The sequence below is a fragment of the Crocuta crocuta genome, unplaced genomic scaffold (assembly GCF_008692635.1).
Source record: "Crocuta crocuta isolate KB4526 unplaced genomic scaffold, BGI_CrCroc_1.0 scaffold193, whole genome shotgun sequence".
NCBI lineage: Eukaryota > Metazoa > Chordata > Mammalia > Carnivora > Hyaenidae > Crocuta > Crocuta crocuta.
The window spans coordinates 8,064,986-8,088,681 of record NW_027529624.1 but is presented as its reverse complement, the minus strand read 5'-3'; the positions used below and the strand labels follow the sequence as shown (position 1 = coordinate 8,088,681).

Below are 23,696 nucleotides of genomic sequence, written 5' to 3'. Positions count from 1 at the left end.
AAACTTTATTATCCACTAAAAGAACCAACTTTCAGCTTTTGTAGATTTTTAAAAATCACTTATGGTTTTTCTTTCTTTTTTTTTTTTTCCTACTGCTATCTTTATTATTTTCTTCACATACGTGGGTTTAATTTGCTCTTATTTTCCTAAATCCTTAAAGTAGAAGCTTAGATTATTGTTTGTTTGTTTGTTTGTTGTTTAATATATATTTTGAGAGAGAAAGAGAGTGCATGTGTGTGCATGTGCATGAAAGTGAGGGAGGGGCAGAGAAAAAGAGAGAGGGAGAGAGAGAATCCCAAGCAGGCTCTGTGCCACCAGTGCAGAGCCCAATGCGGGGCTCAGTCTCATGAACCTGAGATCATGACCTGAGCCAAAATCAAGAGTCTGATACTTAAACCAACTGAGCCACCCAGGCACCCCTAGATTATTGATTTTTTTATAGTCTTTAAAAGTTTATTTTTTGAGAGAAAGAGAGAGAGAGATAGAACACAAGTAGGGGATGGGCAGAGAGAGAAGGGGAGAGAGAGAATCCCAACAAGGCTCTGAGCTGTCAGCACAGAGACTGACACGGGGCTTGAACTCATGAACCATGAGATCATGACCTGAGCCTAAGTCAAAAGTCGGATGCTCAACCGACTGAGCCACCCAGGTGCCCCAGGTTATTGACTTTTAAAACATCTTTTTTTCCTTTTCAATATCAGCATTTAAAATTTCCTTTATCAGCCACATAACTATAAGTTTTCCGCTAAGAATTGCTGTAGTTGCACCCCACAAATATTGATAAATATTGATAAAAACTAAAAGGAAAATAGAAAAACCACACAATTAGGTTTGAAGATTTTAATATCTCATTCTCAGTCATTGATAGAACAAATTGAAAAAGCAGTAAGGCTACAGTAGATTTGAATAACAGTATCAACGAGTGCAATCTAATTAACACTTACAAAACACCACTTTCACAAACTAAAATATACATTTTTTAAGTGCACATGGAACATTAAACCAAGCTATCTGTATGCTAAGAGCACGAATCATGTCTCAATAAATGTTAAAGGATTGGAATCAGACAGAGTAGGTACTCTGACTAAAATGGAATTAATTAAAATCAATAACAAAAAGATACCTAGAAAATCTCCAAATTTGGAAATTAAGCAACACACTTTTAAACTTTTTTTAATGTTTTTTTTTTATTTATTTCTAGGAGAGAGAGAGAGACAGCGTGAGCAGGGGAGGGTCAGAGAGAGAGGGAGTCACAGACTGAAACAGGCTCCGGGCTCTGAGCTGGCAGTCAGCACAGAGCCCGACGCGGGGCTCGAACCCACGAACCGCGAGATCATGACCTAAGCGAAAGTCGGACGCTTAACCAACCAAGCCACCCAGGTGCCCCTAAGCAACACACTTTTAAATAATTCTTAGGTCAAAGAGGACGTCACAAAAAATTAGAAAATATTTTGAATTGGATGTCATCCAAAGACCAAGTAATTTCCCCTGGTCAGTGGAAAATGCACTCCTATCTTGATCAAGTGCCTGCCTCGGGGAAAGAGCTGACACAGGTATCCACTCACCTATGAAGAAACCATTATTTTCTGTAATTTGGTTCATCAGGACTTCCTTTTATCCACTGCCCTTTGCTAGGCCAGTTTTTAAAATACATTTTAATTCTACTTAGGTTTTTGTTGTTGTTACTAATGGAATGAAAGTCCTTTTTTGTTAAATATATGTAAAATGCTTCCAATGTATTTCTTGAATCTGTGAATTCATCTCTTTTTAATCAGTTCTGGAAATTTTACTGCTATTATCTTCTCAAATTGTGCCTCTTTCTTTGCAATCTCTCTTCTTTCCTTTTGAGACTCTGAACAGAACTTTCTATTTTATTTCCATATCTCTCAACTCCTCTTTCAAGTTTTTTTTTAAAATCCTCTTTCTTGTCTTTCTGTGGTTTATCATGAGAAATTTCTTCAGAGGTAAATTTCAGTGCACTAATTCTCTCTTCAGTTGTATCTAATATGGGGCTTAATCCATTCAGTGAATGTTGGATTCCAATATATTTTTCATTTTATATTTATTTTTTTCCAATCTACCTGTTCATTATTACTTAGTCTCTTGTTGCTTGTTCATTTGTTTCTGTGTGTATCCTTTCTTTCTTTCTAGAGATTTTATTATTTATTTTTTTAATATTTGTTCAGTTTTGAGAGAGACAGAGTATGAGCAGAGCAGGAGCAGAGAGAGAGGGAAACACAAAATCTAAGCAGGCTCTAGGCTCAGAGCTGTTAGCACAGAGGCTGATGCGGGACTCAAACCCATGAATCATGAGACCATGACCTGAGCCAAAGTTGGACACCCAACCGACTAAGCCACCCAGGCACCCATTTTTTTAAGAGAATAAAAGATTTTTAATTTATTTTTGAGAGAGAGAGAGAGAGCACAAGCAGGGAAGGGGCAGAGAGGAACAGAGACACAGAATCCAAAGCAGGCTCCAGGCTCCAAACTGTCAGCACAGAGCCCAGTGCAGGGCTCAAACTCACAAACCCTGAGATGGTGACCTGAACCAAAGTCAGATGCTTAACCAACTGAGCCACCCTGGTGCCCCATCCTTTATTTCCTTATATGTATTATAAATAGTTTTATATAGAATCCTAATCTGAGATTGTATATCAATTCCAATATCTGCAGTCCTTAAAAGTCTACATGTTTTTATGGTTGCTATTTTCCTGACTCTAACTCGAATTGCGTCAACTTCTTATATGCTTAGAAATCCTGATCATGAGTTCTTTGATTAATATCTGTGGAAATCCCACAGGGCCAAATTGAAGCTTTCATTTTGGGCAGTTGGATTGTACTTTATGTCCTATTTGTGCTTGCTAGAAGCTCTATGCAGCAACAAAGACAAAATGGCTTCAGGGTGCCAAGGTGGCTCAGTTTGTTAAATGACCAACTTTGACTCAGGTCATGATCTCGTGGTTAGTGGGTTTGAGCCCCACATTGGGCTTTGTGTTGACAGCTCAGAGCCTGGAGCCTGCTTCGGATCTCTCTCTCTCTCTCTCTCTCTCTCTCTCTCTCTGTCTGTGTCTCTGGTCCTCCCCTACTTGTGTTCTCTCTCAAAAGTAAATAAATAAATATTAAAAAAAAAAAAGACAAGATGGCTTCGAAGCCAATGTATAAAGAAACAGATGAGCTACAGAGAAATAATGATGGCTGATTTCTTAACAGCAAACAAGAAGCCTTGAGCTACCTACAAAATCGTGAAAAGACCAAAAAAAAGTCAACCTAAAATTCTATTTCCAGTGAAACAATCCTTCAAAATAATAGGAACAAAACAAGGACACGTTGAGACAAAAACTGAATTCACCATCAACACACTCTCATTATAGGACTTCTTAAAAATGCTGATCATAATGTCTGTGATTACTCTAAAATGCTTCATCACAGACAATGTGTCTGAGCCTGCAGGAGTGGTCACTTGGCGTTGTGTTAGGAGACACGTCTCAGAGGTGGGGGCCACTTCTGCTATCCGTATCTACACCAACATGTCAGGCTTGCTAATTAACAAATTGAAGAGCAGGAATCTGTTTTCACTAATGAAATTAACAAACTGCTAAGTAGCATAACGACTGTCAGTCAAAGACTCTCATGGTTGAATTAAAGGTATTCAAGGTACGTTAACTTATTTGAATGACACTTCTTATCCTTGTATAAATAGGATACAGAAATGTAACAAGTCGTGTCAGCTGCACAGTTAGGGATGCTTCCTGAGAACTGAGCCCTAGAATGCCCTGTATCCAGGCGATGAGGAGGAGAATTTCGATTTGCCTGATTCCAACCATAAAAGTAGTACAACCTTGCCTCCGGGGTGGTGTCACATCCACCTTTAGAGAACATTCTATGCAAGATGATGGCTAGAGCACCTGGAAGGACTCAGTTGGGACTTCATTAGCATATAGAACTACTTTGTACCTACTTGCCAATAACTATTCATTTATTAAGTGTCTCTCCATATATGTGGCAGAATGTGGATGGGGAAAGCAAGTAGCACATCCTCCTCTACTTTTAATAGATTTTTTTAACTTTAAAAAAAAATGTTTTTTAATATTTTTTTTAACTTTTAATAGTTACCAGTATCTACCAAGACAAAGCTAGGAGTTGGCTTGACCACACTGGCTTGGTCAAGTTCACGTTATCTGACACAGCAAGCAATGGCAAAGACCTTTCGTAGGCGCCAAACAAGCATGCTGGGAAGGCAGTGTGTCATGATGCTTTTATTGTATAAATTACAAAGAAGAAGTGGTGGGGAATCACTTAGAAACAAATCCGTGGCATTGAAATCAAACCACTGTGAGAAGCTGGGGAGACTGTGGGAAGCAGCAAGCCAGACTCTGGATTTTTTTTTTAAAGCTGTATGTATGTATGTATATATTTAATCTCTACACCCAAATTGAGGCTCAAACTCATGACCCTGAGATTCAGAGTCACATGCTCTACCGACTGAGTCAGCCAGGAGTCCCAGTCTCTGGATGTTTTGGTTGAACTTGGACATTCTGTGAAGGAGAGTAGAGAGGCTGGTATAAAGGATGGTGAAAAACAGATAAAGAGGGGTGCCTGGGTGGCTCAGTCAGTTGAGCAACGGACTCTTAATTTTGGCTCAGGTCATGATCCCAGGGTTGTGGGATCAAGCCTCCCTTAGCATGAGGCCTGGGCATGGAGCCTACTTGGGATTCTCTCTCTCTCCCTCTCACTCTGCTCCTCCCCTGCTCTCGCATGCTCTCTCTCTCTCTCTCTCTCTCAAAACAAAACAAACAAACAAACAAAACTTTTAAGGTGAGTATTTGTTAGATGCAATAGAAACACAAAATCCAACTTTGAAAGTAAAAAAATGAAAAATACATAATGGGAAAATACCCAAAGAAATCAGGTGTCCAAATATGTAGCCTTTTTTCTTAATCCTTTATCAAGTCAAGAGTTTCTTTATAGTCTTAGTTTACTTGGAATTTTTAAAATCATATATAGAGTTTGAATTTTATCAAACATTTCATCTACATCTATTGCAAGGGTCATATGGCTTTTCTCCTTTCACCTGTTCATGTGATGAATTACATTACATGATTTTTTGATGTATTCCTGGGACCAATCCAACTTGGTCATAATGTGTTACCTTTCATATGTTTAAGAAAAAATTGACCCTATATTTCCTTTATTTACAATAGTCCTTGGTTTAGAGGCCAAGATTAACCCAACTTCTTAAAAAATGAAATAAGGAATATTGGTATTTTTTCTCCTCTCTGGAAGAGTTTGTGTTAGATTGAAATTATTCAGTCCTTGTGNACCAACTTGACAATAAACTATTTGTAAAAAATAAAATTAAATTAAAAAATAAATAAATAAATAAATAAAATTTTATTGCAAATGTGGAAAATAAAAAGAAATTATTCAATCCTTAAATGTTTGGTGAAACTCCCTAGTTTAAGAAAAAAGGTATGGTTCTGATGTTTCTTTGATATGAAGATTTTTGATCACCAATTCAATTTTTGAACCCACAGTTCGCATTGCAGCGGCTACCAATTCAATTTTTGAAATGGTTACATTGTCCACATTTAAATTTTTTTCTGGACTCAAATGTATTACTTGTAGGGGAAAATGTGGAAAACTGCGTTTGATTTAAAATTTCGAATTATTGGGGCACCTGGGTGGCTTAGTTAAGCGTCCGACTTCAGTTCCCAGGTCATGATCTCAAGGTTAGTGGATTCAAGCCTCGCATCAGGCTCTGTGCTGACAGCTCAGACCCTTGAACCTGCTTCGGATTCTGTGTGTGTGTCTCTCTCTGCCCCTCCTCTACTCACACTCTGTGTGTGTGTGTGTGTGTGTGTGTGTGTGTGTGTGCACATCTGTCTGTCTAAAATAAATAAATAAACAGAGGGTGCCTGGGTGGCTCAGTTACTTAAGCATCTGACTTCGGCTCATCCGACTTTGGTTCAGGTCATAATCTCATGGTTCATGGGTTCAAGCCCCGCATCAGGCTCTGTACTGACAGCTCAGAGCCTGGAGCCTGCTTCGGATTCTGTGTCCCCCCCTTGTCTCTTTCAATCTCTCTCTCTCTCAAAAATAAATAAACATTTAAAAACATTAAAAAATAAAATAAAATAAAATAAAATAAAATAAGTAAACAGGGGCACCTGGGTGGTTTAGTTGGTTAAGTGTCCAACTTTGGCTCAGGTCATGATCTCATGGTTTGTGAGTTCAAGCCCCATGTTGGGCTCTGTGCTGACAGCTCAGAACCTGGAGCCTGTTTCAGAGTTTCTGTCTCCCTCTCTCTCTGACCCTCCCATGCTTATGCTCTGTCTCTGTCTCTCAATAATAAATAAACATTAAAATTTTTTAAAATAAATAAACATTAAAAAAACAATAATAGTAAAAGAGAAAATAAAGTAAAATTTCAAATTATTGGCCAAAAGTTGCTCACAAAATCCTCTTACTATATTTTTAATTTATTCTTTGCCTGAAGTCATGTTTCCTTTCAATCCCTTTCAATAGTTTATGGGTTCCATCNCGAGCTGGCAGTCAGCACAGAGCCCGACGCGGGGCTCGAAACCAAGAACCGCGAGATCATGACCTAAGCAAAAGTCGGACGCCTAACCGACTAAGCCACCCAGGCGCGCCCCCGTCTCTTGTTTCCTAATGAGAACTGCCAGACATGTGCCAGTTTTATTAGTCTTTTCTAAGAACCAGGATTTGGCTTCATTATTCACATCTATCTTGTGGTGGTTTCTATTTCATTGATTTCTACTCTTATCTATTACATTTCCATTTTCCTACTTTCTTTGGTTTATTCAGCTGTTCTCTTGCTAACTTTATAGGTTGAATGTTTGGCTTATTGATTTTCAGCCTTTTTTTTAATCTCATATAAGCCTCTTGTAAATTCTGTGTGGAATTTTGTTTATTGTTCACCTCTTGTATGTTCTAAAGCCATTTTGCTTTCCTTTTATTCAGGAATTGTTTAAAGAGAGTTTTTTTTTTAAGTTTATTTATTTAGAGAGAGAAAGCGAGCAAGGGCACAAGCAGGGGAAGAACAGAGAGAGAAGAAGAAGAAAGAATCCCAAGCAGGCTCCACACTGTCAGTGCAGAACCCAACGTGGGGCTCAAACTCACGAACCAAACTGTGAGCTCATGACCTAAGCTGAAACCAAGAGTCCGACACTTAACTGACAGAGGCACCAAGGTGCCCCTTAATTTCTATATATTCTTGTGATTAACTTCTTGAATTGCACGGTGCTCAGATTATTTACTCAACCTGACTTTTTGACATTCACCAAAGACTGCATTTTGGTGAGATAAATGGTCAATTTTCACAAATGTTCCAGGTGTGCTTGAAAAGAATGTGATGTCTCCAGTTACTTGGTGAAATGTTCTAGACACCCCCGTTTCGTGATGCTCGTGATTCTGTAAGCCCTGTCTTCCCTCCCCTCACAGACCTTCTGTTTGTTTGGTTTGTTGGCTCCCCAGGATGCAGAAGGACGAGTTAAACTCCCAAGGAACCAACCAGACAAATCCAGAAGGCAGAATGTTCTACCAAACAAGGTTAATCTCTTCAACTCCTATTAGGAAAAGAGGGAATCTTCTCAATCGAAAAAGCTGTAGGGATGTAAGCAGATTGGGCCCTGGATCCTCATTGAGAAAACCCAGCTGTTAACAACTAGAGGATAACCGATTTGGAGCTAATTCCTGGGTCCCTCCTGTTGAGGCCAAGGGCATCCAAGTGTCCCACCTTTCTAGACGGCCAGGGATTTGGTTGGGCCAGCGGAAGGCTGAAGTCATTGTCAATCCACTGCGATGATAACAGAAGCTTCTGTTGCTATGGAAACAAAAAGTGGGTCCCCAGCACCCAGCAGGGTACCTGGTAAATGGTAGACACTTGAAAATATTCTATGGAGTGATTTGCCAGCGGACTTTAGAAACATACTGTGGGGTAGGTCTTGTCCTCTCCAAAGACTCTGAACATGGAGGAGCCCCTCCCATCCCCCACGCCCCCTCCAGCGGCTTCACAAAACCGGGAGCGGGTTTGTCATCACCCTTCTCGGCCTCAGTAACCTGTTAGTGGGTTGGCCTCCTCAACTGCACAGCCAGCTCCCCAGGGACACAGACTGGGTCTCCCAGCACCTAGCCCGGCTGGTACAGCGAACCTAAGAATTTGTGGGCCACGGAATAGGCCTCTGTCTTGGCACAGCCTACGCAGGCTCTATTGGCAAAATTCTGGGCCCCGCTTCTTTCACCTCCTTCATCTCGCTTCCGAGAGGAGAGCCTAGCCCGTCACAGAGTGCAAAACCATTCTGTGCAAGCCCGGCCCCGGCAGACGGGAAGGAGGGCAGGTGGCAGAAGGTTGTCAAACTTTGACTAGGTCTGTCCGAATGGGGAAATTTCAGGGTTTGGAAATCCCCCAGCTAAGGACAGGCAAAGGCTCCCTGCTGGCCAGCTCTCCCCCACCCCCTGCCTGGCCAGCTACACCCCTTCCCCAGGCAACCAGTGAAGAGAGTTTCATTTTGGGGTATGAGGTTGTGCCATGCCCTTAAGAGGCCCCAGCAGGATGAAACCACCTGCTCAGAGAAGCCGGGGAGCCCTTGGGTTGGCGGAGAAATGAGAGCCTGCAGCTGGACTGACCAGGACAAGAGCAGCTATATACCCCCCGCTAAAGCTTAAGATTTTTCTCTAGGGGCGCCTGGGTGGCTCAGTCCGTGGAGCGTCTGACTCTTGACTTCTGATCAGGTCATGAGATCGAGCCCCATGTCAGGCTCCACGCTGGGCATGGAGCCTGCTTAAGATTCTCTCTCTCTCTCTCTCTCTCTCTCTCTCTCTCTCTTTCTCTCTCCCCCTCCCCCTTTGCCCCTCCCCTCCTTGAGTGCATGTGTGTGCATTTACATGTGCTCTCTCTCATTCTTTCCCTTTAAAAAAAAAAAAAAGATTTTTCTCTAACTCAGCCCACTAGACACATTCTAAGAAGATAATTGGGCACATGCAAGAAGACATGAGTTCAAGGATCTTTGTCACAGCTTGTTTGTAATTAAATAACAACAACAACAAATGTAAACAACATCTAGATTCGTCCATTTGGGACTGAGTAGATGAGTAATGCACATCTGCACAACGGATTACCGTGCAGGTGCTAAAGAGATACGGAGATCTATATTTATTGATGCGGAAAAAGATGGGTGATAGACACATACCTACACAGAGGCTAAGATATATGTGTGTGTATATATGCATAAAGAGGATCTCTTTATTTGCCCCAGCTGTACCAAATGTCGCCAAACTGTACCAAAGATGATCACTGGGTCATGGAATTTAGGATGAGTTTTATCTTCCTATTTAAAAAATGTTTTTAATGTGTATTTATTTTTGAAAGAGAGAGAGATAGAGTGTGAGTTGGGGAGAGGTAGAGAGAGAGGGAGACACAGAATTTGAAGCAGGCTCCAGGTTCCAAGCTGTCAGCAGAGACCAACCCAGGGCTTGAACCCACAGACAGGGTAGTCATGACCTGAGCTGAAGGTGGACACTTAACTGACTGAGCCACCCAGGTGCCCCATCTTCTTATTTACATTTTATGTACTATTTAATTTTTTTCTCTATGAGCATATGTTGTTTTTCTTATCAGGAAAAATCAAAGCACTCACATTTTGGAATAAATACAATTTGCTGTTGACATTTTTGAAATGTTAAAAAAAATAATATCTCAATATATGCACATATGACCAAATCATTATGCCGCAGTCCGAAAACTAACTTGAGGCTGTACATCAATTACACCTCAGTAAAAGAAAGAATTGGTCAACATGCATAAAATCCTACTCTAAAAGGGGTAAAAGCTTTAGTGTATTTTTGCCCCTTTTCCTCACCCATCCACACAGATTTTATTAAAATCAGCTGGAAGTTAAGTCAGAGATTTGTTTTGGTTTTCATTTTCCGCTTCCGTCCCAGGAATTCTAAACAGTTGTACCACACTGCAGTGATTAGGGCCAGGTGCTGGAGTCAGACCACCTGGGTTCGATCTGAATCATGTCTGCACCAGCTCTGTGATTGGGCTGGGTTATTTAACCATGCTTTGACTCTTATTTATTTAACTTACTCAATTATATTTATCTATGTATCTATGTATCTATCTATGTGTCTACCTATCTATTTCTTTGACTCACATTTAAGTCTTGAATGATCATAATACCAACCTCAGAGGATTAAGGATCATTGTGAACATTGTATTGGTTGATATGGTTACAGAAAGCACTTAAAACATTGCCTGGCTTAAAGCAAATGCTCAACAAATGTTTTCATTTTAATTTTTATTAAAATTCACAATCACATCATCAATTATCTGGACTTAATGCACGTTTTACTGGTTTACTCTTTTTTTTTTAAGTTTACTTATTTTTGAGAGAGAGAGAGAGACAGCATGAGCAGGGGAGGGGCAGAGAGAGGGGGAGATACAGAATCCAAAGCAGGCTCCAACCTGTCAGCACAGAGCCCAATGCAGGGCTTGAACTCACCAGCCATGAGATCATGATATGAGCCAAAGTCATATGCTTAACCAGCAGAGCCACCCAGGCGCCCCATACCAGTTTACTCTTAAATTGCATATCTTCTATTTTGGGTCCCATTCTCTTTTTCTGGGGTAGATCTTCAAAAAACTTTTTCCTGAAATATTGACTAGGAGTTAGCTTTGTATGTCCTATATGCACAAAATTGTCATTATTTTGCTACCATCCTAAACAAAAATTTTTATGAGTCCAGATGGGTTAGAAAAAAATTTTTTTTAATGTTTATTTATTTTTGAGAGAGAGGAGACAGAGTGTGAGCAGGGGAGAGGGAGAGAGAAAGGGAGACACAGAATCCAAAACAGGCTCCAGGCTCTGAGCTGTCAGCACACAGCCTGATGTGGGGCTTGAACCCACAAACTGCACAATTGTGACCTGAGCTGAAGTTGGACACTTAACCACTTAACCAACTGAGCCACCCAGGCACCCAACGTTATTTAAGTTTTTTTTAATGTCCATTTATACATTTTAAGAAAGAGAGAGTGTGTGTGTGATCAGGGGAGGGGAGGAGGGGTGAGGGACAGAGAGGGAGAGAGACTTGCAAGGAGGCTTCTCCATATCAGCATAAAGCCCGACTGGGCTCAAAGTCTCAAACTGAGAGATCATGACCTGAGCTGAAATCAAGAGTCAGATACTTAACCAACTGAGCCACCCAGGCACCCCAAAAACTATTTTTTAAATGTTTTTTTTAATTTTAATGTTTATATTTGAGGGGAGGGGGGGCACGAGCAGGGAAGGGGCAGAGAAAGAGAGAGAGAATCTGAAGCAGGCTCCAGGCTCTGAGCTGTCAGCACAGGGCCAACGCGGGGCTCGAACTCGTGAATTGAGAGATCATGACCTGGGCTGAAGTTGGACACTCAACCAACTGAGCCACCCAGGCAACCCCAGTATCATAGATTTAAACCCATTTGATGTATCTTAGTCCTTTACACAGCACAGAGCCTGATGTGGGGCTCGAATCCGTGAGCTGTGAGATCATGACCTGAGCCAAAGTTGGACACTTAACCAACTGAGCCACCCAGGCGCCTCCTAAAATATTTTTTAAATTAAAGTACAGTTGACACACAACGTAACGTTAGTTTCAGGTGTACAACACGGAGATTCGACAACTCCATACATTACACGATGCTCAGCACTAATGTAGCTCCCATTTGTTACCCACAAAAACTACTTTTAAGGGCATCAAAAAATAGTCACATTGATGTCTATATGCGTGTGGGTTTGAGATTATTTGAGACAGTCTTGCCACCTCTCATTTCTGTCTGTGTGGGATCAAGAATAGGACAAATTCCCAGTAGGGCCCTGGGCTGACAGCCCTGTAGAAACAAGTGATGAACTTCACTCATGACCAAGGCCGGGGTGGCCTCTAGGAATGGGGGGAAATGACTCCAGAGTGGTGGGTTCTAAACTAACTACCTCATCAGGCCAACATACCCTTGTCCTCTGGCTGTGGCCTGCCTGCTTACCTGGGAACTCCGCACCCCTAGAAAATCTCTCCCAGCGATGTCTGGGAGGCCCAGGTATGTCCCCAAGCCCTGGGGACCCACTCTCCTCCCACAGTATCTGGGATGCTTGGTGGGCAGAGCACTTGCTAGGTGCTTTCTCGGCTGCATTTTGGAGGCAGAGCCCAATGCATCCATCAGAAGGATTCTTTGTAATTGTCCCCCAGAAGTTTATCTTCTCAGACAGTCCCAGAACTGCCGTGTCACAGGAAGATTTCGATCGTCACCATCACTCATTCTAAGGGCTCCCTCAAGACCCCAGGGAAGGAGGTAAAGGTGATGTGACCCCATGAGAAGCTCTCCTCCAGGCGGGATGTGACATGGGTCCTCACTGTGAGCAGAAGTAGGGGCCCAAGGCCAAGGTCTGGGAGAGCAGGTGGTCAGCAGCCAGGTTTCTCTGGCCCCCATGATGGCCCACTGCCCCACCCCCGCAGGGATCGCGTGGCTTGAGAGCGGCAACAGGGAGGAACCGAAGAAAGCACTGGTCTCTTGCCTCCCCCTCTTTCAGAGGCAGCCCCCACCCCCCGGCTCCCACCCATCAGGCTGCCCCGACCTCTCCTTGCCAGAAAAAAGAATCCGGGAAATTAACAATCTTCCCTCCAACAACCGAAAAGTATTTGAAAAAGCTCTCCGGCATAACTGGAACAACAGGACCAGGACAAGTTTGCACAGAGCGGCTGCGGTCCGCTGGGAGATGAGAGAAAATGGTTCTTCTCATCTGTTCTGCATTCTCTAGAAGAGGGAGGGGGTCATCAGGGCCCCCGGGGGGGGGGCACAAGAACCACAGTGATCCCTGAGTTCATTTGTAATTGCTTAGCAGTCAGTTTCCCCCACCGTGGCCTTGACCCCCACCTCCTGTCAGTTGTGCTGAACTTGCTGGGCACCACTGGCCTCAACAAGCCAGATTGTTATCAAACAGAGAAATAAATCATTGCATTTGGGGGTATCTTTGTACAGAAGCTTAATATTTGCCCAGTCAAGCTAGCAGAAGAGGGGAATGGCTTCCTCCCCCTCTTCCATCTTTCTGTTGGACGTTACCCAAGCTTGGAGATTCTAAAGACGGCTCTTTCCACGTTTATTTATGGCCTCTGCCTCCCTGGATATACATCAAGGAGGCTGGGCTGCAGCAGATTTGAGAAGCAGCAACCACTCAGCCCTCAGGAACTCTCCAGCAACCCAAGGCTTAGGCTCTGCATCGAGCTTACTGTGATGGGCTCTGTTTCCTCTTGCGGTGAACTCTCTACAGGAGCTTCCTTACTGCACTCAGAACAAAGGCCAGGAGCTCCTTCGTGGTCTGTAAGGTCTGCATGTGGGGTCCCTGCCTTCCTCACAAACCTCAGCCTCCCAACCCCTCCACTCCAGTTACACTGTCTTCCTTCTATCCCTCAGGTATGCCAAGCATGCCCTTGCTTCAGGGCCTTTGCACTTGCTGCTTCCTCTGCTTGGAAAGCACTTCTCCCAGATCTACACAGCTCCCTCCTTTCCCTCACTGGGTTTCATCTGAGATGTGGCTCCTCAAAAGGCCTGCCCTGACCACCTCCTAGCTGAGCACCCCATCCGCACACCCCGTTCCTCTCTACCACGTGACCCTACTCAGGCTTTTCATAACACAACTCTGGCCTGAAAATCATCTTATCATCCTGTGCATTCATTGTCTGTTTGCTACCCTCATAAGAATCCAAGCATCTTGAGGGCAGGGGTCTGTCTGTCTTTTCTCTGCCACCTCCCCAGCACCTAGCTGCTAGGCTCTTGGTTCGTGCTCAATAAACATCAGCTGATTGACTCGCTGGTGTCAGGAAACTGAGGGGTACAGGAGTCCCTGCCCTCAGACAGCTCATGCTTGTCAGAGATGACAAGAGACCAAACAGAACTCTCCTGTGTTTCTAGAACTCTGTAAACCCTCCAATGGGGGCAAAGGAAGACTGGCTAATTCTACCTGGGGGACCACATATGGCCTCCTATAGAAGGACTCCCCAGAACTGAGGTTTTTTTTTAAATTACGTTTATTTATTTATTTATTTATTTTGAGAGAGCTGGTGCAAGTAGGGGAGGGGCAGAGAGAAAGAAAGAGACGGAATCCCAAGCAGGCTTCGTGCTGCCAGCACAGGGCTCTAACTCATAAAACCTTGAGATCGCAACCTGAGCAGAAACCAAGAGTCCCACACTTTTGTTTTAATGTTTTTTATTTATTTTTGAGACAGAAGGAGTCAGAGCATGAGAGGGGGAGGGGCAGAGAGAGAGGGAGACACAGAACCTGAAGCAGGCTCCAGGCTCTGAGCTGTCAGCAGAGCCTGATGCGGGGCTCGAACCCATGAACATGAGATCATGACCTGAGTGGAAGTCGGAGGCTTAACTGACTGAGCCACCCAGGAGCCCCCAAGAGTCCCACACTTAACTGACTGAGGCACCCAGGTGCCCCTCCCCAGAAATGGGTTTTGAAAGCTCAAATAGGGGCTTCCCAGGTGAACCAAAGGTACAAAAGTATAAAACAAACAAACAAACAAACAGAGGAACATTCAGGAAACAGCAGGCAGTTTGATTAGACCAAGGGAAGGGTAGTGCAGGGTGTGGGGAAGGGAGCAGAGACCATCAGGAAGGGCCCCTTCACCAAGAGAAAGAGCTCTGGCTTCCTTCTAGAAACAGCAATCAGCCACTGTGAGCGTTCTTCCCCTGATGATATTTTGGCTCCTTCCAGTGTTGAAGAGTCTTTTTTTTTTTTTTTTTAGTATTTATTTATTTTAGAGAGAGAGACAAAGTGCAAGCAGGGGAGGGGCAGAGAGAGATGGAGACAGAATCTGAAGCAGGCTCCGGGCTCTGAGCTGTCAGCACAGAGCCTGACACAGGGCTGGGTCTCAGGAGCCATGAGATCATGACCTGAGCCGAAGTCAGATGCTTAACCGAGCCACCCAGGCACCCCAGTGCTGAAGAGTCTTAAACAGAGGGATGCCTTGGTCAGAACCACATTTCCAAAAGATCCCTCTGCCAAGATTGGAGTTCCCTGTGTCCTTTTGCCCAATTCTGACTGTATTTGGGCATATTTCCAAAAGACTCTGCCGTCCTCTTTCTAAAAATACTTCATCTCTCTTTTGGGGCACATAAGCTGGCCACACGGTCTTCCAGAAGAAAGATGTACCAAAACGATACATGTTTCCATTTTTTGAGATTCATACTGTCACCTGACTTCCTGTCTTCAGCTTTCTGGTCCAGCTTTTGTAAGTCAAATTACATCACATGGCAGATCTCACAGGGTAGCAGGAGGAGATGAAGGGCATCTGATTTACCAGAACTTACACTCTGTTCAGCTCAGCTCAGCACCTTTCTTGTTTGGATAGAGGCCCAGTATCCTCCACGGTCAAGTGGAATAATAATAGTATCTGGCCACTGGATTGTTGTGAGGCTTAAATTAGTCAATATCATATATCCAGCCCTGGGAAGAGTCGGTGAAACATGATGACTGCTAGAGAAAGTGTTTGGTGTTCTCTCTGACCAACACAGTTCCAATTTTTAGAGTTGATCAAATAAACAGAATTTCAGTGGAAGAAAACCATGTTAAGTACATACAGTGGTGTGTGTGTGTGTGTGTGTGTGTGTGTGTGTGTGTGTGTTTGTGTGTCTATTTCTCTATAGCTATGAGCCAGCCTGGGGCATATACATACTTACACTAACACAATCACAGACCTACTATGTGCCCAACAGAGTTCCAGGTGTCATACATGGGTTAGTAGCCTCACAATAAACCCATGAGATAGGAATGATCACGCCCATTTTACAGATGAATAAAGCTGAGGCTCAGAGAGGTTGACAACTAAAAGCTGCACAGCTCAAACTATATCTGTTTGCTGCTCCTTCATCCCTCCATGCACCTCAGTCCTTACAGGACAAAACTCCCGTCTTTTCCATCTTTGCATTCCTAGAGTCCAAGGCAGGCAAGGAAAGGGATACCCAGGGAGTATTCACTGGGTCTGAATCTCTATATATGTTATGTGGTCAAAATTACTCTTGAAAACTCTTTCAATGGTCCACTCACGCATCCAAAACATATTTATTGAATGCCTCCTACATGCAGGGTCCTGACCTAGCACCAGAGATAAAATGCACCGGGTGGGCAAAACCCCAGCCCCCATGGAGCGTGGTTTAAGTCAATGAGGCATTAAGTCAATGGTTGATATAACACCAGGTAGTGCTGAGGGCCAGGAAGAAACAACGTGGTGACAGGGCAATAGGGAGTGACAGGTATTACTTCAGATAAGTAGGTCAGAGCACACCTTTCTGAAGAAGTGAGATTTGAGAAGAGATGGAAAGAGGTGAGGAAACAAGCCACGTGACCATCAGGAGACCATGTGAGTGTTCCAGGCAGAGGGAAGATCAAGTGTCAAGGCCCTGGGGTAGGAACAAACTTGGAATTTGCAATGCCCATAAAGTGAAACATACATTGTGTCGTAGCTCAGCCTTGTACAGTGACAGCTGCCGTCTACCTAGATCCCCTGGGGTAGATCCCTTTTGCCATGTCCCCACCCCTACCGCACCTGGGGCTGTTTTCCTTCCTCCAGCCAGCACCTGCGCCTCTCCTCCAGGGTGCTGAACCTGCCCCACGCACTGAGGTAGAAAGCCGGAAGTGCCTGGGAATTGGCATCTGCCTTCTGGATACCCTCTCCTGTACCTTTAACCAGTGCCTGGAGGGTGGAGACAGGTATAACTCCCCTGGAGTATCAGGCTGGGCCAGCCACGCAGGACTGCCCCTGAGATGACACCCCTGCTCTCTGCTTGACTTTTCTCCGTTGCTGCCTCCCCCACCCACTCCCTTAGCACCTTCATGGGAGCGTCTTTGCTGAGTCACTCAACTACCTAGAACAAACATGAATGAGTAATGTTGCAGAACATGGTAATACATACATCTGCAGAGCATTCTCTGCTTTTTAAAAAACTGCAACAAATACGTAGATGTGGCCATGTTGAGTTAAATGAACAGAGGATGCTACCCCCCATGGTATTACATCCCACAGTCCAGCCCTCTGGGACCCCAAACTGGGAGGGTAGGGGGGGGAGCAGAATGGATCGGAGCTCAAAGCACTGCCCTTTGGCATTGGGGGGTGGGGGGCCATTGGCCCACTCTGGAAAGTGAACTCCGACAAATCTTCAGGGAGACGGGAGCTAAAGATAGTCTTTTCCAATTCTAAGGTTGCTCAACGCCTCTCCAGGGTCTGACCATGTCAGCCACATCAGGCTGGCGTCCAAGCCGATGACAAAACTGCTTCTCCACGTCCCCAGTACCTCCCTGCCCAAGTGCGTGCAAATCCTTGTTAGCAAAGGCCTCACCGCCACCCCTGGCTAAGTCACTAAGCCAGGTGCCCAGACGGAGAGAACGTCTGGCCGCAACGGTCCCACCAGTTTTGAGCATGAGCTGTGTCCCAACTAGGAACCCACTTGTGATCAATTATCACAATAATGGCCAGAATCCCATTTTCAATGTGACTTTGTCACTTCTTCCATCCAGGCAGGGTGGCGTCTATCCCCATCCCTGAATCTGGAATGGCTTATATATTAGTTTTCCACAAACTTAGTGGCTTAAAAACTTATATAGGGCACCTGGGTGGTTCAGTCAGTTAGGCATCCAACTCTTGATCTCTGCTCTGGTCATGATCTCGGGTCATGATTCGTGAGTTTGAGCCCCACCGGGCTCTCCGCTGTCCGCACAGAGCTGGCTTCAGATTCTCTGTCCCCGCTCTCTCTGCCCCTGCCTTGCACGTGTGTGTGCACTCTGTCTGTCTGTCTCTCTCTCTCAAAAATATATAAACATTTTTTAAAAAACCATTCATATATTGCTTCAGTTTCTGTAGGTCAGAGGTCAAGGAAAAACTTAACTGGATTTCAGGCTACAGTCACATGTTGGGGTGGTAGGGGGACTCTGTTCTCATCCGAAAGCTGGGCTCCTTCTCCAGGCTCACCAGTTAACAGAATTGAGATCCTACAGATTGTAGAACTGAGGCCCTCAGGGCCTAGAGGCCACTGGGTTCCTGACTTCCTGCTGTGTCGCCCTCTCCACATCAGTTTGCTTCTCCTTGTTGAGGCAACAATTTCTGCAACTTCAAATCTCTTCTGTCAGCTAATGCCTGGATCCTCTTTTAAAGTGCTCTCCACGGGACGCCTCGGTGGCTCAGTCAGTGGAGCGTTGGACTTCCACCCGGGTCCTGATCACGTGGTTCCTGGTTCATGGGCTGGAGCCTGCATGGCGCTCACTGTTATCAGCGTAGAGCCTGCTTCAGATCCTCTGTCCCCCCAACTCTCTCTCTGCCCCTCCCATGCTCATGCCCTCTCTCTCCTTCTCAAAAATAAATAATAAAACATTTAAAAAAAAAAGTGCTCTCCTGATTGGCTCAGGCCAAGATAAACTCTATGGGACATCGTGATATCCTAAGACATGTATATACTTGGTCTTCTTCCTGGGCCCCTGGCACAGAGCTCCTAAAACCTTTGTAATTCCCTAAACCAAGGGATGAGAGGAGGGTCTCGTGTTATTCGTGTTATTCGTAAGTAGCCCCTTTCAACCACCCCTGAGTTTATGCTAATGCAGCGACGCTTGGCGTACCTACCCCTAGGTAGCTTCAGGATGACGCTGGTCTCCGGAAAGACCAAGGGATTACAGGGCTGGAACTTGAAGCCTCCCCTCCGACCTCTGAGAAGCAGAGAGGAGGCTGCAGATTCAGCTCTGTACACGCTTAAAGGAGATCTATGAGCTTCTGGGTTGGGGAACACAGGTGCTGGGAAGGGAAGGGGGTGTGCCCAGCGAGGGCTCGGCAGGTCTGCACCTGCTGTGCGCGCACCTTATCCTCTGCCTCTCTCCCATTTGGCCGGTCCTGAGGGGTGTCCCTTAGAACAAATTGGCAAATGTAAGTGAAGTGATTGCCTGAGTCCTGTGAGCTGTGGTAGCAAGCTGGGACAGGGTTGTGGGAACCCTCAATGTACAGCCACTTAGTCAGAAGAGTAACCCAGACGCGCTGTCGGTGCCTGAAGCAGGGCAATCCTGTAGGCTCCGGGCTAACTGGGTACTAGTGTCTGAATTGAAGTGAAACCCTGGACCCCCCTCCCCCATTGGTGTCTAAAGAGCTGGAAAGGTGGAGAAAAGGAGCAGACCCACATGTCTGGTGTCAGAATGCTGTGAAGGGAGAAACGGATCAAGGACTCCCTTTAAGTCATTTGATTAAGTGAACTGGTTAAGGACCTTAATGACATCGTAGAAGCTCTTGCTTTTGCACTCAACCTAATCGTGGGAGAAAATCCCACTGAGAGTCCCACTCAGGGGAGGGAATTATACAGGACAAGCACAGGGGGAGGGGAGAGGGGGGCACAGGGACGCAAAGATCTTACCGGCCTTGAATTCTGGCTGCTTTGACCAACAGCATGCAGTGGGAGTGATGTTGTGTACCTTCCAAGGCCAGGCCTTAAGAGACCTTGCAAGGCTCTTCATCTCCTTCTTGGACTCCCGCAGCCCCATAAGGAAGCCTGAGCTGGATTGCTGAATCGTGATGGGCCCTGAGGGGAGCGAGGCCCAACCAACACCCAGCACTACGCTCCCGGACCTAGGAGTCAACTCCGGCCATGTCACTGATTGCAGCCACATGAAGGACCCTAAGCAAGACCATGTCAAAGAACTGTCCGGCTGAGCCCAGCCAACCCACAGACTCATGCAAAATAGATTCCATGTATGAAGCCACCGGTCAGTGGTATTTTATGGGACAAATTGGTTTCATGGCACAGGCTAACTAAAACGCCCCCTCTCTGGGCAGCAACCCACATAGTCCAGGAGGTTAAACTTTTCCCTTGTGATGTTGGACCAAATCTCAGGACAGACCATGGAAGAGGTAGAAGAAACTTAGAGATGGACGAGGTGGAAGGGTTCAAAGTTGAAGGGACTTCCTCTCTTTAAAGCTCTTGATCCATCTGACCTCTCTACCTGGGATGCCTTTTGCATTCTTCCCTGGTGGGCAATTTCACCTTCATCTTCCAGTCAAGCATCCTCCCCTCCAAGGCAGTGGGTGGGCTCCCTTACCTAGGATGATGGTTCATTTGATGTGTCAGTTTGACGGGTGCCCAGATAGCTGGTGAAGATTATTTCTGGTGTGTCTATTAGGGTGTTTCTGGAAGAGATTAGCATTTGACTCAGTAAACTGAATAAAGAGATCCACCCTCCTCAATGATTCATGCATTGGATGCAGGCCTGAATAGAACAAAAAGGTGGCAGAGTGGCAAATTCATTTCTTCTTGAGCTGGGATGTCCATCTTCTCCTGTCCTGGTTCCCTGGCTTTTGGGTTGGGCGGGGGGCGGGGGGGGGAGGTTAGGATATGATGAGGAGATAATCCTTGATGATTATTTGGGTGAGTACAACGTAGTCACAAAGGTCCTTATTAGAAAGAGGCAGGAGGTAAGTCAGGGGAAGGCAAAAGTAAAGATTGGAGGGATGCAGCCATGAGCCAAGGACTACCAGCAGCTTCTAAAGGGAATGGATTCTTTCCTAGAGCTTCCAGAAGGAAGCAGCCCTGGATATCTTGACTTCAACTCAGTGACACCGATTTGGGACTTCTGACCTCCAGGACTGTAAGATAAGAAATCTGTGCTGTTATGGGGCGCCTGGGTGGCTTAGTCGGTTAAGCGTCCGACTTTCGCTTAGGTCATGATCTCGCGGTTTGTGGGTTCGAGCCCCACGTCGGGCTCTGTGCTGACTGCCAGCTCAGAGCCTGGAGCTTGTTTCGGAGTCTGTGACTCCCTCTCTCTCTGACCCTCCCCTGCTCATGCTGTCTCTCTCTCTCTCTCCTAGAAATAAATAAAACATTAAAAAAAAAAAAAGAAATCTGTGCTGTTTTAAGCTATTCAGTTTAAGGTGATTTGTTAACAGCAGCCTTAGGAGCATTAGGAAATTCCATGTTTATCCTGGCCCTAGCCACACTGGATGGTGGGTGCCTCTCTGTCCTGGGTGAGACTTCCTCAAGCCTGGGGCATCTTTGTTAAGCTGCTTTAACACCAAACCTTAGAAAGGGTCACAAAAGCTGCTGAATGAATTAACAAGTGGATTTCATGTTTAGCCACTTTATCTGGCTGCCCGTCTCTCTCAGCCTGAACACATACACACATGCGTATCCTCACAACTCGCTTGCCCATTCACCCCAATCACCCCCCGGGAAGGCAGCTCTGTTCATATACCAAAGCTTACTTGGGGCTGGTCAGAAAATAGCTCTTTTTCCAAAGATAAACGACTGGGACCTCATCAAGATTAAAAGCTTCTGCACGGCAAAGGAAACAACCCACAAAACGAATAGGCAACCAATGGAATGGGAAAAGATAGTTGCAAATGACATATCAGATAAAGGGTTGATATCCAGAATCNGCCAGCCACCCCGTGGCTTGGATGGGAGGGTGCCTGGAATGGGTGCTTGGATGGGAGGGTGCGTTGGTGGAATGAATGGGGAGGGGGAAACTGAGTCAGGCAAAGAGGGAGGGAGTGGCAGGCAGGGCTGAGGGAGGGGTGGGGGGGGGGGGAAGGGGGGATGGGCACGGAGGAGGGCACTTGTGGGGATGAGCACTGGGTGTTATATGGAAACCCACTTGACAATAAACTATTTGTAAAAAAAAGAAAAAAGAAAATAGCTCTTTTTCAAGAGCACATTGATTTTAAGGAAGGGGGTGTCTCCCAAGATAATAATTAGACAAATCTAATTTGTCTATTTAGATGCAGCGATGAGAAGCAGAAATTTTGACATGGTCAATGTGAAACTGCAAGATTGGTCTTGCAGGACAGAAATGTAAAAATGCTCTTTTCTAATAAGCAAGTAATGAAAGCAAGAGACATCCCGATCCTCACCACACCCCCATTTCTCTCCACCTCCACCTCAGCCCCACCACAGCCGCGAAGATGGTGGCAAATTTTCCATTTAATGACACCGAAAGAGGTCCACCTTATGGGAGAAAAGCCGATTCCAGGCAGTGTGAATCACATGATCCCATTTTGTTAAAAAGAAATAAGTTAGGGGTACCTGGGTGGCTCAGTGAGTTAAGCCTCCAACTCTTGGTTTCCTCTTAAGTCATGATCTCACTGTGAGATGGAGCCTACCTTGGGCTCTGTGCTGACAGTGCAGAACCTGATTGAGATTCTCTCTCTCTCTCTCTCTCTGCCCCTCCCCTACTCTCAGATGCACTCTGTCTCTCTCAAAATAAATAAACATTGTTAAAAAGAAGTCACTTAAATATAGGTACTATGTATATACAATGTATCCACATGCATATTTACACGTGTTTATGTAAGTGTCGTGCAGAGGATGATTAGTGAAGATATTAATGGTTTGATGGAGATTATAGAAGTCGGGTTTTTTCTTTTTTCTTTGTTTAATTTACAAAGAACAAGACTGTTGGTGTAATAAAAAAAATAATAAAAGAAATGAAGCGTTTTATGTGGCAGGGCTGCTTTGTGTCCATTTCGGGCCAGCCAGGTCTCCTGGTCCCTCCTCAAATAGGAAGCTGGGGTCTGGTCTCCCTGTGAGCAATGGCGGAGCCATTGAAGGAACTGCAGGCAGCCGAACAGTGCAAGGCCAGGGGGCCTGGGAATCAGAAAACATATAGCCATGGCCGTGTGTGTGGTTTCTGCCAAATGACCCAAGGATGACCCACTTCAGGCCTATTCTGGGGCGCTAGGAACCCATTCTTCCCCTCCCCCCCCCCNCCCCCCCCGCAGCCTCTCTCTCCCTCCCCTCCCTGCCACGCAGCCCTCGCTGAGATCTTCAACCCGCCTCCCCTGGGTGAAGGCAGGTGCCGCCCAAGACCCGAGCGGGGCCAAAGAACAGATGCACAGGACCATCCCGGCCTTCCTCCACCCCATTCACTGCCCCCACCCCTCTTCCTGCGGTGGAGTTTTTGTTTTAATTCATCTGAACTGGTTACAAAACCACACTCCCACGAATACATAAATAATGGATTGGGGAGGAGGAGGGCAATGTTTTAAAGAAATTCCCGCAGGGCCTGGCAAGGCAACAGCAAATGCATTTCTGCTGTATCATATTTAACTGTTTGCAAACTTCTGCTGGGAAGATGCGCAGCAGCTGCAGAGACCCCATGGTCCTTCCCCTGCAGGGGCCTAGCGAGCCTTTCATGGGGGAGGTGTTAAAAGGAGGGAGACGTTGTCAGCTACCCGGGGCCGGGAAGATGGAGAGGGCAGTGAGAAGGTGTTTGTTCGACTGCGCTGCGCCCGACCAGGCTTCGCACAAGCCGAGCATCCACCGGGTTCCGGGCCCGGACTCCCGCCGCTAGGCGAGGCCCCTTTAAGAGCCAGCGCGCGCCCCCGCCCCGCGAGCGCACACTTTCCCTAGCAACCGCCCCGGGGGAGGGNCGGCGCGTGCGCGAGCGGTGCAGCACCGGCCGCGGGAGCAGGGAGTATTATGGGCTGTGGGTGCCGCTGAGCAAGATGGAGCTGTCTGCAGTGGGCGAGCGGGTCTTCGCGGCCGAATCCATCATCAAACGGCGGATCCGAAAGGTGAGCCGCCTCCCGAGGTGGGACGCCTTGCCCCGCAGCCGGTGTCCGGGTCCGCGGCCCATCAGGGCGAAGCAGTCCCGCTAACCCGGGCCCTCTCCCCCCCCCCC

At 45.9% G+C, this 23,696-nt stretch overlaps 1 protein-coding gene across 1 annotated transcript in view; it reads left to right on the top strand.

Annotated features, from left to right (window-relative positions):
- The first annotated feature begins 23,457 nt into the window (after window positions 1-23,457).
- The window catches only part of CBX6 (chromobox 6), a 6,171-nt gene continuing 5,932 nt past the window's right edge, over window positions 23,458-23,696 (top strand). Inside the window, exon 1 of the mRNA XM_077762132.1 lies at window positions 23,458-23,630. Within this exon, the coding sequence (XP_077618258.1) occupies window positions 23,521-23,630 (110 nt within the window). The 5' untranslated portion in view covers window positions 23,458-23,520. The remainder of the gene's footprint in view (window positions 23,631-23,696) is intronic.